This window comes from Dermochelys coriacea, chromosome 8 (genome assembly GCF_009764565.3).
Source record: "Dermochelys coriacea isolate rDerCor1 chromosome 8, rDerCor1.pri.v4, whole genome shotgun sequence".
Classification (NCBI taxonomy): Eukaryota; Metazoa; Chordata; order Testudines; family Dermochelyidae; genus Dermochelys; species Dermochelys coriacea.
The window spans coordinates 53,242,283-53,260,023 of NC_050075.1; the positions used below are offsets into that span (position 1 = coordinate 53,242,283).

Consider the following 17,741-nt stretch of genomic DNA (forward strand, 5'->3'; position numbering starts at 1 on the left):
AGGATATTAGGCTAGATGGACCTTCGGTCTGACCCAGTATGGCCGTTCTTACGTTATGTTCCTAGGAGTCTTTCCTTAGGATCCTGTTGTCCCAGATCCTTGCTCCCTCTCTGAGAGAACTGTTACCTTCACCCTTTTATTCAGGTTTGTTTCTAATGATCATTATCTAACTCTCTATTCCCTGCAAGGGAGCAGCACCTGCTGACAGGGTGGAGTGACAAGACAATCTTGTCAGAGTTCACCTGGGACCTCAAAGACCAGAGCTGGCCAAAACTCAACCTCCAACACTTCGCTATATCCAGAAGGGGGAAAAAAACCTCTCCTCACTGAAGCAGTCAATTCAACCTAAATCCAACTGATGTATCTTCAGAGAAATAGTCAGATATTTCTTCCTGCAAGGAATCTGCTTTTAGTTACTGGCACTTCAGGTACATCAACTTAGAACTGCTCTGTTGCATGGGATGTTGCCAATATAATAGTGGAAGAAAAAACATCTGTCTCCTCCACAATCATCATACAGCACTTAAAAAAATAATTAAGTACTCTGTTTACCACAATCCATCTAGATCAAAATGTGATTACCTTTATTGGTTTTCTATCCTGTGTCTCATTTTTAACATACCAGAGATTCCGCCGCTTCAGCTAGTAGGGAGCTCTTATTGCCGAATAATAAAACCCTGAAAATAAGACTTTTTAAAAATGGAAGTCCTGACCAAAGGAGTACAAGCAGCAGTTTATTATAAAGCTTAATCTCCTGTCAGAAATATGAAAATAAACTCTTGGTTTTATAAAATTAAACCAAGGGTTCATATGCATATTTTGTCAGTATATGTGTATACACATACATACAACTCAAAGCTGCAGTAGGAAAATCATCACTTTGAAAAATAGTTTCTCTTATCTGATTGAGTCATTTCTTTGAAATGTAATCAGTATTAATGTGCAGAGGTCATAATGCCATAGAGTAAAGCATTTGTTAAAATTCCCTAGTAAATGTATGGGGGGTGGAAGAAGAGGGAAAGGGGGAGTACTGTTTGTGACTTTTAAAGTGAGTGACCTCTATTATATTAAACATTGGAATATTTGAGTTTATTTTAATTGTTTTGCTGCAGCAGTTCCCAGCATCTATGGTAATTTCTTCAGTCATTGGTTAGAAAGACTATCCTAAGGGGATCAGCTACAAGATTGGAATGTCTTTTTTCATTTTTGAGGCGTATATTTACATTTATTTAAATATCATGCTGCTAAAAGGTCAGGAAGCATGGCACTTATTAGGTTATGGTAACTGACACATTATTGGCTTGTATCAAGAGTGGCTTCTGTTGGACTTGCATGCATTTCATCTGGTTGAGGGAAAATGGGAGGTAGGGTGAATTTAGTGAAGGGACACTTGCAATTTGAAAGCTAGTTAATTTTAAAAAATTGGGTACTATCCTTCCCCAGAGTTTTGTTCTCTGTTTAGTAACACCATTTTCCTGGGTTTTTTTTAATGTGCGGTTTTTTTTCCTTGTAGTTTTGTGATACAAAGGTGAAACTGGGGGAGGGTGGGGAAAGTGGTGGTACTTTCCCAAGCTCTACCTACAAAATCACTGACCATGTCAATTGCCAAAATGAAACACTGCTCAGAGTATGTTATGTAGATGGTAAAGTATGATCATGCATTCTTACTTGGCTTCCCTTCAGTGGGACTTGAATATGTACATTGGCTCTGGCTCTGCTAGGGTCATAGGGCTTGGCTCTTTACTCCCCCCACTCTCCCCATTAATAAGTTTTTTTTTCTCCGAAATGCCTCTCACCTGTGGTGCCAAAATGAGATGTCACTCTCAGTAAACTGCGGATTTTGTTTTAACTTGAGTTTAAACAGGACCACAAACTCTACTCTAGAAAAACCTAAAGTGCTGACAATTGCACAAAGAAAAACTGAAAAAATAATTCTCTAGTCTTTCATTTAGGTAAATCATTCTAAGGTGTGTGTTGTAATAGCAAATACACAAAATTTTCAGCTGTTTTTTGTTGACTGTGTGTTAACACTTAAAAATGTGGTGTCACTAACATCTTCAGTTTAGGTGAGTAGAACACCTTTAACAAGCACATAAATCACCATTTGTTTTCCCCTTTGAAAAGACATGGAACTCAGAGGCTGGTTTGGGTACTGAAAAAATTTCACTGGGTGCCATCACTATATAATATGTTTATCAGTTTGATTCCCTGATGCTATTTTAGGATTGTGCTGCAAACTTCCAGAACATACAAAACAAATTCCTGACCATGTTACATTTCTTTCATCTATTTTTCTCCCCCTGCCTCAAAATAGATTTTTTTTTCTCAACTGTCCCTTGAGTCTTAAGCACCACATGGCCCTCAATTAGAGGCCTGACCAGGAGTATTAATATAATAAATAATACTTGGAAGGCAATGTTGTGCAGATGTTAAGCATTGCGTCCATATAATGGACAAGCACTGAAGACAGAAAATGGAAGTAGAACAGTGAAGTTAAATTATAACTCTGACAATCTGTGGAATTCAAACAGGAATTTAATGAGGTTCAAATAAAATGTCAAATCTGGGGCCAGTTAGTCTGGGAGCTGGGGAAGAAAACTCTCAGAAGCTTAGAGATGTCTTATCTGCTCTGAAGCAATTGCCAGTCCAGCAGTCTTTTCACTTCTTTTCATATCTGTTTGGTCAGGCAAAGGAGTAGTTTACATCCTCACTCTGCCTCTATTGGAATTGGCAATGGGCACATTGTGGTTGTCCATTTGTTCCCTTTTGAGTGCCTGCTTCAATGAGAGAACTGTTATAATTGAAGATTTTGACAGAGCCAAGACCAAAGCAACCCATTCTCCTACACACTATTATGATTCTTAATTCAGGCAACTGCAGCCAGCTAATACTAACTTTTTAAAGCAGCTTTCAATGCTAAGCTAATAAGAATTACCTTTTGCTTTTCCTTTTTTAAGGAAGAATTTTAACATTATTCGGCCTGCCTGCCTTCCTTCCTTAATCTTTTCTGTTTGTCTTTGTACCCAATGTGTCAGATATGGCAGTTTTCTGCACTGTCTTTGGGAGATCTTCTTGTATAAAGTATCAGAGGGGAGCCGTGTTAGTCTGTATCCACAAAAACAACTAGGAGTCCGGTGGCACCTTAAAGGCTAACAGATTTGTTTGGGAATAAACAGGGGAGTTTTTTTACCCACAAAAGCTTATGCCCAAATAAATCTGTTAGTCTTTAAGGTGCCACTGGACTCCTTGTTTTTACTGTATAAAGTTTTATTTCATTGTGGGCCAAGGATTGTATGTAATTCCATGGGGAGGGGAATCAGTCCTCCAGGAATTTAGAACAGTTGAGGGTTGATTAGGTAAATTCACTCAGGCTGTAACTCCTGTTGAGAGGTAACACCCCAGGAAGGGCTTGCATATACCAGTTCAAACTGGAGTCTCTAGATACAAGCTGGCAAAGAAAGGACTTTAAGATAAATAGCCCGAGGGGGTCTGCTTTCTGATCCAGCAAACAGACAGGACCTTCTGTCCGAGGGAGGCCCCAATCCTTCTTGGGAAGGGCTGAAAGAATGTGACCTATTCATGGGCATGCTTGTTCTAAGAAAAATGTGTTATGAATCTCTAGTCACAGAAGAAACTCCGTGTAGAGGACTGATCACATGCAGTTGCTCTGAATTGTGACTGTTGTGGTTTCTGAACACCAAGGTACCAGATTTCCCTTCTTATTTAGGACTTATTTAGGACTTTGTTGGTGGCTTCCAGTTATGCACATTTTTGTTTTATGTTTAGATGGTGTGGGTGTTAGAGGAAGTAGTTGCTAATAGATATGATGGCCAGATACAGGAGACAAGTGCTTCACATTACATTTTGTTTAACCATTATGGATATCCCTAGGTATCAATGGATGTAATAATAGTTATCTGATAATCAGGAAGCTGTCTTTCCCTTCTAGTGTATCTTTTGGGTTGTCTCTTCCATACAGTATGTAACAACAAATAGGTAAATCTATTTTAACTTGGAGAGTAAGTCATAACTCCTCCCTAGGCCCTGTGTGATACTTCACCCCATATTCTTGACATAGTGATATTATTGCAATATGATTATAGCATAATTGAGGCATTTTATGCAAGACAGTCATGTGAGGTGTCATTTGGAAAGTTATGAATTGCTGAATATGATTATCATTTTGTATGCATGTATAATTTTTAATCTAAAATGAGGACTATTGACTATGTAGCTGTATTTCAATCATGCTTACTCTGGCTGACACTCACAACTAGCCTTTCTGGTACATCTGTGAAGAAGCCAGACAATGCTGATGACCCATCAGCAAAGACAAGGGACCCTGGAAGAACTTAACCTTCCTGTGAATGTTTCAGACGGCCGTAAGTAATGGCTGATATTACTCAGCAAGGTATGGAAGGGCATGTAACCAGGCCACATGACTCTACATTCCGTCTTGGGATATCAGTGTTTTTCCACAAACTGCGTTTGGGACAAAAGGTTCCCGCCATATGCTAAAGCTATATAAGGCAGGGAGTGATATCTGCAATTCTGCTCCCACACAAAAGACTCCTGGAAACACCTGAGGAACAAAGACTGAACTGGGGGGAAGTGTTGGACCCAGGCTAACAGAATTTCTAGCCTGTGTATGAAAAACCTGGGGATTCTAAGCTGTAAAGCAAGTGCAGCTTTTATCTTGAGAATCTACCAGCCTGCTTGTATCATCATCTAGAGTGAGAATTTGCTAATTCAGATGCTATCTTTCTAGTACCTTAAACTTAGTTTGCAGTTTTGTTTATTTACTAGGTAATCTGCTTTAATCTGTGTGTTATCACTTATAATCACTTAAAATCTGTCTTTTGTAGTTAATAAATTTATTTTATGTTTTAATCCAATCTAGTAAATTCACTTAATAAGTGAAGTCCTTGGAAATCTCACCTTGGTTTAATACAGGGTCAATGCATTTCCTCTCCACATTGAGGGGGAGGTGAATTAGATAATAAATTCTTACTGGTTGGGATATGGACTAGGGCAGGATGGTGCAGCTCTGGGGTCCTAGGCTGGAAAGCTAGGGGATATTTTGGCTGTAGCCTATGCAGACCTGAATTTGATGGATTAGCTGTTATGGCTTGCCACTGATCGCATCCAACCAGGAGATTTGTAGGTTCTTATCCAATTCAGAGTACAGAGTTCAAGAACTCGGAGAGTTCTATATCAGGAGAGGACTCTCTGGGTGCTTGGCAAGAACACGTACACTGAGGACAATACCAAATTGATAAAAACTTTATTGAAATTAACGTAAGAATAATAAATGCTATGAAACTTATAACTGCAAAACAGTAAAAGAATTCCCAAACTCCTGGTGGTAACATTTCTATTATAAGTACCTTAACCTAACATACTCTCACCCTTCCTTGAGGACCCGGTAATAGGAGGTGAAGGACTAGCCTCATTCCTGGCATGCCCGATTACATGATGGTGTTGGAATGTTGAGTATTATACTATACTGCACAAGCTGAGACTTTCTAAATATATTAATAAGGATTATCTCACTCCAAAACTGCCAACCTAGGCTCTTTTAGTGACCTCCAAGTTGTGGAGTACCCTGTGGTTACCAACTGGTTGTAGATGCCGGATAAACCTGTGATGTGATGTGGATAGTTCCTCCCTTTGGTTCCCCAAAGTTCAGGGACCCTTCTTATCTGTGCCAAAGGTTTCCATCTTTTATGCTGACATATTCATAACTGATTATACTTTTTGCCATATAGTAGATCTTACCAGATTTTACAGGCCGGTAGGCTTCTTGCATTTCAGCAAAACTTATTATTAGGAAACACATGCCTCAACACATCCTAAATTCCAAGGAATTAATAGTGATAAAGTACAAGAATAAAATGGATTAATTTCAGAAAAAGAAACATGTTAATTGATACTGCTGGCTGAATTAGTAGGATATAACAACTAGCAAAGTAATCCTGTGGGCTACACCTATTGTTGGTTTATGCAGTGGTTGGTCAGAGAGTCTACATGTAACTGCCACTGGGTGTGTCCCTACGTATGTTAATGCTGGAGGAAGCATAAGACCGGGAGCAGGTTTGCAGCTTGTCATAGCACCCAAGTGTGAGAGGGAGCCCAGGCTGGTGGGTCAGAGGGCTCATTGGTATCCCAATTGTAGGTGGTACTCCGGGGGGGAGCCTGTCGCACACTGTCAATACAGTTCCAAAAAATGACTGTTCAGGTTGATTCTTCTGGGGCCTTTTGGGTATAAAATGGCAAATAGCATTTTTGAAATTTGCTTAAGTTGAATTGTTGTTAAGGTATTTAAGGGGAGTTTTCTTGTGGTAGTGTGAAGGTATACAAGGGAAAATAGACAAATTAAAGAAGAAAGAACATACACTTGTGAGGTTCCAAACTCTGTCCTTTCCAGCATGTTTCATATATAGTGCATCTGAATTTGTTAATGCTGAGGCTGCATGAAAAGGGTTATAGTGTTATAAATTTCTTGTGTCAACTGAGAGCTTGTAAAAAGAAAAGGAGTACTTGTGGCACCTTAGAGACTAACAAATTTATTAGAGCATAAGCTTTCGTGAGCTACAGCTCACTTCATCGGATGCATTCACCAAGCTACAATATTTGTTCTGGAGCATGTCTATGCTCTGCTTTTTTTTAGCTTTTCCTCTTTGTTTCTTGTACAATTTTAATATGGTAATTCATGTGTATTAAAGTAATGGGTAGAGCTGACTTAGGATGTGGGCTAAGATGATCTGTGCTACCCATCAGATTTCACTACTTTCATCTGTAATCTGGAAAGGCATAGAAAATACCAATAGATACAACTTTCAGAAAAAGATTACCCAGTCTTTACGCTGTGATGGATTTTCTTTATGCTTTGCCTTGAATTTGCTGTGTAAACCATTTATAAAGACGTAGCTGTCAGTTTGTGATCATATTGTGAATTAGTAAGACCTGTGTTGAGGGATATGCTCTAATTTTTGCCCAAAAGTTGAACTTAAAATTGTTAGATCATATTTGGAAAGTTCAGATCTGCAATCCAGAACTTTCCAGGAGATTCTAGCATGTTTATGCTGGGTTGAGATGTACAAGAATGTCATCAGAAGTCTTCCCAAGAGCAGTACTCTGGCTTTTCATATCCTTTTCAAAACTCATTGTTTTTTCTGACTTGCTATTTGATTCCCATCTTAAGTGATCTTTAATATTTTTCAGCTATTGCTATGATGTCTTGTGGTTACTTTGTTAGTATGAAAGGAAGGTTGGTGCATCTTAGTATGAAGGGAACGTGGTTTGATACCTGGTGCATCTCTGGTTTTGAAATATGACTAATTGTACAGAGCAAGGCTGCTTCAAAGGCAGCAGCTTTGAGGCTCTCAAGCACTCTTCATTTTGTAATGTGCTTGGACGTAGAGCTTTGTGTGGGACTAGTGTACAATCCTGCAGTAGGACCAGGGTCCTGCGGGACCTGCTGTCATAATAGCGGAGTGGGTGGGAGCAGGATTTAAAATAGTCCCATGCAGGGCTCTACTTGGAAACTAAAAGTGCTCTAACTCCTCACGCTCATTTGCTACCCAGCCAGTGGTTCTGCAGTGGTGACTAGCAGGTTCAAGTCTCATGGTAATTGTGTGCATCATCCCTGTTGCTTTTTACGTTCATTTAAAAGGAAGAATGGGGGGAGATTCCAATTTGAGTAATTAGCAACTTAAAATGAAGAACATTAATAAATTTTTATAATAAACCAAAAATAATAAAGTGAAATTGGACTGTGTGTATCCTGCATATTTACTGAGGCAGGGATATTACAAAATGTTTGCTTTTCAATCATAAATTAGATGAGTTTTTGACATTTGCAACAGATTTGCAGGGCACCACTATTTGGTATTAGGAGCTAGGGATGTGGAGATTTAAAAAAAAAAAAAGGCAGTTCATAACTAGGAGGAGAAAAAAGGGGTTACTTCTGGTTTGAAGGAAGCATTTGTTCTACTTAGAGACCATTCAGGTTGGAGAAGTGGAGACGTATTCTTTTTTCAGTCTTTCAGACAAACTTTTCTTCCCTCAGCCTTTATCTTTAAAGTGTCATAAGTAATTTTTTTGCATAGATTGCTCTTTGGACCTAACCTATGGAGAATATTGTACAGGAAACTGACCTTATTAGGCTATGTACATATCAGTAGATTCCGATGACATGGTAACCATAGGCAAAGTTTTAGTGGTTTGCGTCACTTGAATCTTAAGATGTTTATATCTTTACTTAACATATTGGTGCTAAACAATAATCCTCTTAAGTTTAAAAATATTGCAGAGTGTAAAGTGTGTATATAATAACCCGAACAAGCATTAAAAGCTTACAAAAATGACTCTCCTGCCCTTCTTTGTGTTGCAAACACCTATTAGACAAGTAGTAGAAATATAGAATACCTTGGAGATATTTATGTGTAGCATAGTCATTTTAGACTAAGAAGTCACTTTTCTTATTATGCATATACAAAACATGTGACCAGTTAATAGGTGCTTTTTATAAATCCAAAAATTCAGAGAGAGTTCAGCCAATTGGGGTATAGCTGACTTTAAATTATCTGCCTCTTGCAATTCTGTTGGCTAAATTGTTCATTTTGCATGTTTTGTTCACATCTCATGTAGAGTTTCATTGCTGATATTATAGCTGTGGAATACAAGGTCACAGAACCAAGATATGTAAGTAACAAGAAAGATGTGTACCAGATACCTATATCTCACTTAGTACACTTAGAAATTTTACCTCCTGTCCATCGCAGCTAAATAAAACCAACTGGCTCTTTCACAAATTTGTGAGATTCTGTGTAAGTGGTGCTATACGTTTCTGTGGGGGAGATGGAGACCTCTGAGGTAAATGGTTTCGTCTGCCTGCAAGCCTCTTCTTTCTTTTTGTTATCTGAAAATATGGACGAAGCGCTATTGTGAAACAGGTTATCGTTATTGCCATAGGCACTTGGAGCAGATTTCACTCATCCTGGATTATGTGTTGTGAGGACAGCAAAACATTGATCAAGTAAAAAATTCACCAAAATGTAGCATACTCTTTTGAAACTAATTGCAAAGCATAATACAGAGTATCTTTAATGAATAGCTAAACCTCCTCTTTGGACCAAAAAAGCACTAGTGTTACAGAATGTACTTTTTTCAGAGTAGCAGCCGTGTTAATCTGTATTTGCAAAAAGAAAAGAAGTACTTGTGGCACCTTAGAGACTAACAAATTTATTAGAGCATAAGCTTTCATGAGCTACAGCTCACTTCATCGGATGCATTTGGTGGAAAAAACAGAGGAGAGATTTATATACACACACAGAGAACATGAAACAATGGGTTTATCATACATGCTGTAAGGAGAGTGATCACTTAAGATAAGCCATCACCAGCAGTGGGGGGGGAAAGGAGGAAAATCTTTCATGGTGACAAGCAAGGTAGGCTAATTCCAGCAGTTAACAAGAATATCTGAGGAACAGTCGGGGGTAGGGTGGGGGGGAGAAATAACAAGGGGAAATAGTTTTACAAGTATGTACTTGTATTACTGAATTTTGCTAACATCAAAGCATAGAATAATGTCTCTGCTCTCTCTTCCCAAGTTACATGTTTGGTAGGATACAACTCCAAAGTGTATAAAGTGTGTGTGTAAGTAAGTAAGTATAGCTTCAGAATATTTGATTGCTTAAGGAAAAGGATAGATCAATATTTGTTCAGGAGCCAAAATTAGTATAATGTAAGAACAAAGATATCTGGCTTTTTAAGTTTGCTGTTTCTCTTAACATTTTCTCATATATGTTCTCAGGGGGATTGGGGAGTTCAGCAGCTACTTCCTACAATTTTTTCCTATGCAGACATTACCAGGCTCATTTTCCACTAATGCCTATCACCACTAAAGTCTCTTACTTCATTAAATCAAGTAATAATTTAATAACCAGAGGATAGCTGAGTTGCACTAAAACATTTATTAGGGGTGAATTCAGTGAGGTCTGTCACTAAGACTCTAACCAGGTTCAACAAGGAAGATATGGCCACATGGATTTTTTTTAATAATGTAAAGGGAAGTCTAATGTTGCTGTTCTGTTGATTTTTATTTTGTCTTAATTCAAGGGTCTTTTGTTTGTGTATGGTGCAGTAGATGCCTAAATAAGATGATAATTCTTCATACTTAAACACAGTACCGCTCGTGAATTTGAATTTTCAACTTCCAACATGGATTCACTTTGCATTTGGCCTGCTTGTGGAGCTTGACCTCACTGACTTACGTTAAGTTGTAAAACATAACTTGAGGAAAAGATATAGTATTTCTTATTTTCAAGATATTTGAAGTAGGAGCATTTCTCACTTTCTTTAAAAAGACATGCGTCTTGCATTGATAAAAGTTGACTTCTCTAACCAAAAAAATCAACAAAAAACCCGAAACCAAATTTGAAAACAACCTTTGCGTTGGTGAGAAAGGGCCCAGAGAAAAGTGATTCCATGCACATATTTTAAGCAATTAAAAATATGAATAGCTTAAACTCTGTTTCTCACCAAAGGACGTGCAGCTAGCTAAAATATTCTCATGCTTTTGGATTCCTGGTGTCTGGAAAATGATGGTACTTTTGTGTTCACACCTTTATTTGTAACACAGCAAGATGTGCGATGTGTATGTTATCTTAATATTAGTGAAGTTGTTATACCAATAAAATGAAAACCAGCAGGATCATATTAAGACAAAATGTCACATTTATTGTGAATACAAAAAGAATCATAGTAGGCAGTCAGTTATAGCTGTAACATTTCATTCAGTTTCACATTCATTCACACCTTTGTTCATACACACACACAGGTTCTGCAGCTGCTGTATAGTTACCAATCCTGAATGTAGCTTGAGTTTGTGGCTTGGGTTTGTAGCTTATGGTGGCTAACTGGCCAGGAAAGCCGGGCACAAGGAAGAGCTGGACCTCTGTTGGGCATGCACCAATGCCCTTCCATGTTGGTAGCAGAATGTTACCCTTCAAAGTCTTTCATCTAACCCATCCTTTTTGTAGGCTTTAGTTTGAATCCAGAGTCTATAGGTCTTGCTGTGTCACGCTGCCTCTGGGTTCGGTGTGATTGATCACCCATCAATTGCAGACATGACGTTCAGCCTGGGAGCTGGCTTTGATGTTTCTTCAATTGTACTTTTGTTCTTTTCTTTTGAGGGTGGACTCCTCTTACTTTGTCAAGGCTGTTGTCTGCATCTTCAGCCATTGGGTGTTTACACTTTATTCCATCAGGACAGGCTGGGGCTGGAGGTTGATTCCATCATCCATTCACACATCTAAACTAATAAGATGACAGCAGCATTTTGCAAAACTGAAGGTTGCAGCAAGCTTTTACAAAATGGAGTGAGCATTTTAAAATGGAGTTTGGGACAAGTTAAAATGGAGTTTGAGTTACAATATGGACAAGTGTAAGGAATGGCAAACGGTGAACAGAAGTTACAATATAGACAAGTATAATGAATGACAAACAGTGAGCAGAAGTTAGTGTTGAAACTGTGTAAGTTTTAGCAATTTAAGCAGCAATTGGATTGAAAGTGAAACTCAATTAGCCAGTTATTGGGTTAACCGGTTTTATGAATGAATGTTGTTTCATTCATAAAACTTTGCTTATGAAGTTGTATTAAAAAAGTGAATAATTAAAAAAATATGTCATCAGTTCTACAAAGTCTGTTATGTTGGAAGATCTATAGGTTTTTTAACTTTGACTGTAGAATTTCAAAAGGCCCTTGACAAAGTCCTGCACAAGACACTACTAAAGAAACTAAGTAATCATGGTATGAGAAGCCAAGTACTGTCACGGATCAGAAACTCGCTAAGACAGAAAAGAGAGTAGAAATCAGTGATCAGTTTTTGACATAGCAGAAGGTTAACAGTAGAGTGTCAGAAGTTTCTGTTCTAAGACAAATGAAATTTAATAAATTTTGTAATGATCTGGAAAAGGAGTGTGCCGTGTGAAATCAGTCTCTTTCATTTCTCTCTGTCATTTGTTACTGTTTCCACTTGCTCTATGGTACTGAGGTCGCCTCTTTGCCCTCTCTGCTATAGTAGTTCTTAAAGTTTCTCACGGGCTTCTTTATTTCCTCACAACAGTTGGTTTTCACTTGACAGCTTCATGTGGGAGTCTGTATGTTGGCATCTGAAGTACATACCCCAAGCATGTGCAGCACTTTCCTCTCATGCTGGTGATTTCTCAGGTCTCTGCATTGGTGAGGAAATTGTTCCAACCAATGCCCTGAATTTTTCATAGGCACTATTATCTAAGGTGTCTAGTTTCTGTCTAGCATTTTAATAGATCTCGCAGCTTGACTTTGCAATCTTAATATTCTTTTATTGATTTGTTTGTATATAATATTAATAATACATTTTATCTAATCATTATTCAGTCCCTGAAAAGTACTTGCAGAAATTTTGTATTGATAAATCCATAACTTCATTGTAGAACTGCCAGTGGGGAGTCTGGAGGCTTTGGCATCTGGGTGGGGCAGTTAGTTTATGTCACCTCAGGAGACACTTTGAGACTGTGGAATAGCTAGATGTTTTCTTTAAAATGAGCATCAGTTTAGAATTCTTAAATTATGGTGCCTACATTTGTTTGCCATGTGGTTGTAGCTTTGTTGGTCCCAGGATATGAGACACAAGGTGGATGAGGGAACATCTTTAATTGGAGCTGTTTATGTTGGTGGACCTAAATTGTCATCTTTAGGTTTCAGCAGTAACCCATTTTAGATGAATAGAACAGCATACACCTCTCAGAGCTATTTTTTGAGTATGTCTGCAGACTCAAGAAAACAGTATTTTGTACCAGCTAACGGCGAAAACGTGAAGCAGGTGTGATCTTCATAACCATGAGAACTGGAAAACTGACTTTCTTTTTTTAAATGGAAGCTTAAATTTTGGTGCACAATTCTGTGGTTAGTAAGCAGAATCTGCAGCAAATGACATGACCATGGAGAACATTGGACCCTGTATGTAATGAATCAGCAAGAGGCTAAGCCCAAGATACCATTGTTCTTGAATATTTAGCACAACTGATGGTGAAGTGGTGATCTTTAAAACTTGGCATAATCTTCTGCATTGAGATTTAAAGTGCTAATGTCTAAAGTATGCATGGACAGTGGGTTTGTTTGGACAAATATAGTGATGGTTTTCTGAATCAACTCGTAATTGTTTGAAGAATAATTTGATCTTGATAAGGTTGTGAAGCCAAATTGCTCTAAATAGTTTGAAATTAAATGTCAGCCAGGTAGGGACTTAAAGGAGTTTTCTGATGGTTTCATTTTTATATCCAGACTACTATTTTAGAATGAAGGAAAGCTACACTGTCTCCATTAACATCTGTGAAACTGACCAAGCAGAGCTGTTTGCTTCTCTAACTGTTAGTTGCTACAATGATTACAGTACAGCTGCCAGAACATAAACCATTAAACTAATTGCTTACAAATGTACTGAAAATATTATAACTCCAATAGTAAATGTATGTCAGGGTGGCCAACCTGAGCCTGAGAAGGAGCCAGAATTTACCAATATACATTGCCAAAGAGCCACAGTAATACGTCAGCAGTGCCCCATCAGCTCTGCCCAGCTCCCAGCCCCTCCCCCCGCACCAGCAGCTCCTCCCCCTCCCGCCCTGCACCTCCCAATCAGCTGTTTCCTGGCATGCAGGAGGCTCGGGGAGGGGAAGAACGAGGGCATGGCAGGCTCAGGGGAGGGGGCAGGAAGAGGTGGAGTTGGGGCAGGGCCTGTGACAGAGCCAGGGGTTGAGCAGTGAGCACCCCCCAGCACATTTGAAAAGTTGGCACCTCTAGCTCCAGCCCTGAAGTCAGTGCCTATACAAGAAGCCACATACTAATTTCTGAAGAACCGCATGTGGCTCCGTAGCCACAGGTTGGCCACCCCTAATATATGTGAAGGGAATTTGTATACTAATATCCATCATGCTTTTTTCATCTCTGAGCTGGTGTCTGAGCTCAAAGTGCAAGAAACTGAAAAGTGTAGGCGTGTCAGAAGTTGCATAGGTTTCTCTCTTACTTTTGGTTTTGCAAGTGAGAATGGCTTTTCCTACTTACTTTCTCTGAATTGGAAACGTAGAAATCCATACAATTTTCTGTAAAGTGTTGGGATACAATTGAGAGGTTATCATACTGATCAGAATTTCATCTTCAACCAGTTTCATGGCGGCACCATGGGGACGAGAATAAAAAACATCCCCATTAGGGATGTAGAAAAAGCATAAAGGAAAGTTGCTGTCGGTCCTTTTTGGCAGCTATAGTGCCTTGTAAAAGCAGCTTCTGTTGTCATGGAGCTTCTTAATCCAAGGGCAACTTCTGGCATCATGGCTTTCACATGGCAGAAAACCTTGTCCTGTTCAGCTTCAAAAACAATAAATACGGAATAGCCTTGGGCAGAATTAGTCTATTATTGCAGCTAAATTACTGAGCTGCAGTGAGAAACTGAACTGAAAGGAAACAGTTTGTTACCAGAAAAAAAATCTGATTTTTAAGACTCTGGCATCCACTCCAGACAGAAACCTGTAAAATGGAGTTTAAAGGAAAATGTTTAATAATTAGTAAATATTTTTTGCGGCATTTGTATAGCCTTCCTTTAACTTGACACGACCATGTTTTGTGTCTAAATTCTGACCTGCCTTCATGATTATATGATTTTTAGAATTTCTTAGCACAGCTTTATTTTCAAGGTTTGTTTTCCTCTTCTAGTCCTTAGACAGCAGAGAGACTGAGATGAGACAAAACTGTTCCTTTCTTATTGCTACATGTCAATTCAAAATGTGAAGAGGTTTTATAAATGAGTCTTTAAAATGGCTCCTTTGAAGTTATGTATTGTCATTTCCATAGCATGAAACTCTTTACCTCAAACTCTAAAATATGTGGCTGGCCACAGTGAATGGTTTTGAAGGACACCACTGAGTTGTCATGTGAAAGTGAAATTGAACCTTTGGTTTCAAAATGAAACATTGTGCAAGTTTTATTTGGAAGTCTGCTGCAACAGCACAATAGAGTGAACCAGAGAAAAAGATCTGGCGAGGATGGGAAAAGTTGAGCAACATATTGAGAGAAAATATGACAGTGAGAGAAGTAGCAAAATACCAGGAGTGTAAAGAGGAAGTCTTTGGAAGGCAAGGGGAAGGTACAGTACTGCTTTTCCCTGCATGACTGGAAAATATTTTTACAGACGGAAGATTTCTGGGTGGTATGAAGGTGGGGGGATTCTAACAGATATGAAGGGGAGAGATGATTCTGTTAGAACCCATGGATTCTAACAGTGAATTTAATTTGGCCCTCTATGTAAGAGTCTGAGACTTCTGTTTTAAACACAAATTAGTGTTTTGCAGACTCAGTATAAATGTAAATACTCAATTGGGTAATTTATTTTTTTTAAAAAGTAAAACCAGCATCTCTTCTGGCTGAGAACTTGTATACAATTCCAACACAATGCAAACTGAAGTTAGACCCCTCAAAAATGGAGGAACGTAATGGTAAAACATTGACAGGAATATAGTACTTAAAGTATGAACCACAGAGCATTTATCATACTGCTTCTGTGATTGTTGTGCCTAGGCTTTCAGATGCACTAAACTTGGGAATAACCCCTGTGTTTTTATTAAACACTTTGGACAAGTTTGTATTAGTAGACTTGTGTCTTATGCACTGATGGGGGAGCAAAAATAGTTTTAGGCAAATATATGTAAGAGTGCAAGTAAAGTAAAATAGAACAGGAATTGTTTACACTAAGATTATTGGGCTGTTGGCTTTTTTTTTCTTATCTGTTTGCAAAAAGTCCCATATTTTAAGCCCTGTTTCTTTCTTCAGTGTTTTTACCAAAGAAATGAGTAATACATGTTTTGATTGAATTTGCGCCAAATAAAAATTTATAAACCAGAATCTTACCAGTCTACCTCTAACTCACCCTTAAATTTGTTTCCTTTATGGGATAACACAAAGTCCAACCTGAATTCCTAGAGTAAAAGAGCAGTCTTTTCATCGGATCTGTTGCTAGAGGTGCAGCTTCTGTACAGAAAGTTGGTTTAGGGACCAGGAATGAGAGTGCATGAAACCTACAGCAGTGTTTAGGCAGAAGATTGATGAACTCAATAGTGAAATTGAGGGGATATGTCTTTGAGCCCTCAGTAGCTGCACTTTGTGTGTGTCATTACTCATCTTGATTAATCTTCCTCCTTCCTCTCCTTGCTAGATTTTGGTCAGTGTTAAATTCTATTGCAGCAAAGATTTGGAATAAGAGAACAAAAAATGTTCCAGTCAAGTGAGGGTTATCAAATCCAAGGACTCCTTGAAGGGACATATTTCCTGACATTCTGCCAATTATTACAGGGAAGATAGCTTGTACTCTGGAGAAATATTTTCACATTTGCCACCGAGAAAGACCGAAATTAACATTGGCATGTGATTTCATCACCCTCTTTCCTTATTCTCTTACTATAAATTTTTTCTTCTTGTTTCACAGTCACAGATGAGGACACGGTGAAGAGGTATTTTGCCAAGTTTGAGGAGAAGTTCTTCCAAACCTGTGAGAAGGAACTTGCCAAAATCAACACTTTTTATTCAGGTAAGCTGCTTATCTACCTCTAATAGAATTAGTGACCTAAGACTTCCAAACCCACAGAATAACTATAACATTCCTGAAGGTCTACCATCAGAAAATCATAGGGTGTGTCCATGTAAGAAAGCTGCTTTAACTTAAGGTGTGAATTTAAAATGATATAACTAAATCTGTTCCAAAAAAGCTGTGTGGATGCTCCTGTTTGGTTTGAATGTCATATTTCAGTTTAGCTCGGTTAGAAATAGACTTAAGCCAAACCAGAATATGCCACGCTTAAACAAAAATATGAGTGTATCCAACAGCCTTTTGTGCCAGTTGAACTAGATAGGTTTTAAAAAAACAGTTTGTTAAACCAGTGCAACTTCCTGATGCACACAGCCCTATAGCCAATGGCAGGTAGCTGGCAAATACATTACACAGCAATGTAACCTGTGCTTCTGTTTCTGTTCAAATATATTAGAGTTGATGGGACTGAAAAATGAAGAAACCTAGCAAAGGTGTTATAATTGCTGTGTTTCTTCTGTGAAATTTATACCCATTTTTGTTAGTATAGCATTTTGAAACGTCCACTGGAGTGAAGTTTCTCGTAACGTATAAATAAACTGGAAATAAATATTAAAACTGATAGCTCTGAGTCTGTCATTTGTGTAATAATAATTCTAGAAAAGACTTTGCAACAGTGGTATTATAGTAACATGCTGTCAGATTTTGGGCCAGTTTCCATCCTATTTTAAAAATGTTGGAAATGGGTTTCATGGGTGGCGGGGGGAATTTATATATGAATATGATTTATTCATATTTGCCATAGTTTTTCTTAGCATTTTGTCAGTTACTAAAACTTTGTATAACAAAATTTACGGTGCTTCCTGATAGCCTGTCAGTTGCTCTGATTTAATCGAGAAGTGAATACATAATGTTGAATTTATGCCTCTAAACATTGTGATAAGCACCGGGGATGACTTCATTGAGGGAAGCACCAGAGGCTGGGCTATGAGGGAAATAATAATTACTAAAACTCAAATGTCAGTAATTGTTCACTACTGCTGCCTTCTGCCCAGATTCCATGTAGGGAAGTAGTCTCTTCTTCTCTGTTGACTGTCCCTGCTCTGTTGGCTCCTTGGAGGA

General features: G+C 38.4%; 1 protein-coding gene across 2 annotated transcripts in view; it reads left to right on the top strand.

Annotated features, from left to right (window-relative positions):
• XPR1 (xenotropic and polytropic retrovirus receptor 1) overlaps nucleotides 1-17,741 on the top strand; it is a 227,981-nt gene that overhangs the window by 119,372 nt on the left and 90,868 nt on the right. For both annotated transcript variants that reach the window (XM_038412656.2, XM_043491391.1), the window contains exon 3: nucleotides 16,521-16,622. In XM_038412656.2, the coding sequence (XP_038268584.1) occupies nucleotides 16,521-16,622 (102 nt within the window). The remainder of the gene's footprint in view (nucleotides 1-16,520; nucleotides 16,623-17,741) is intronic.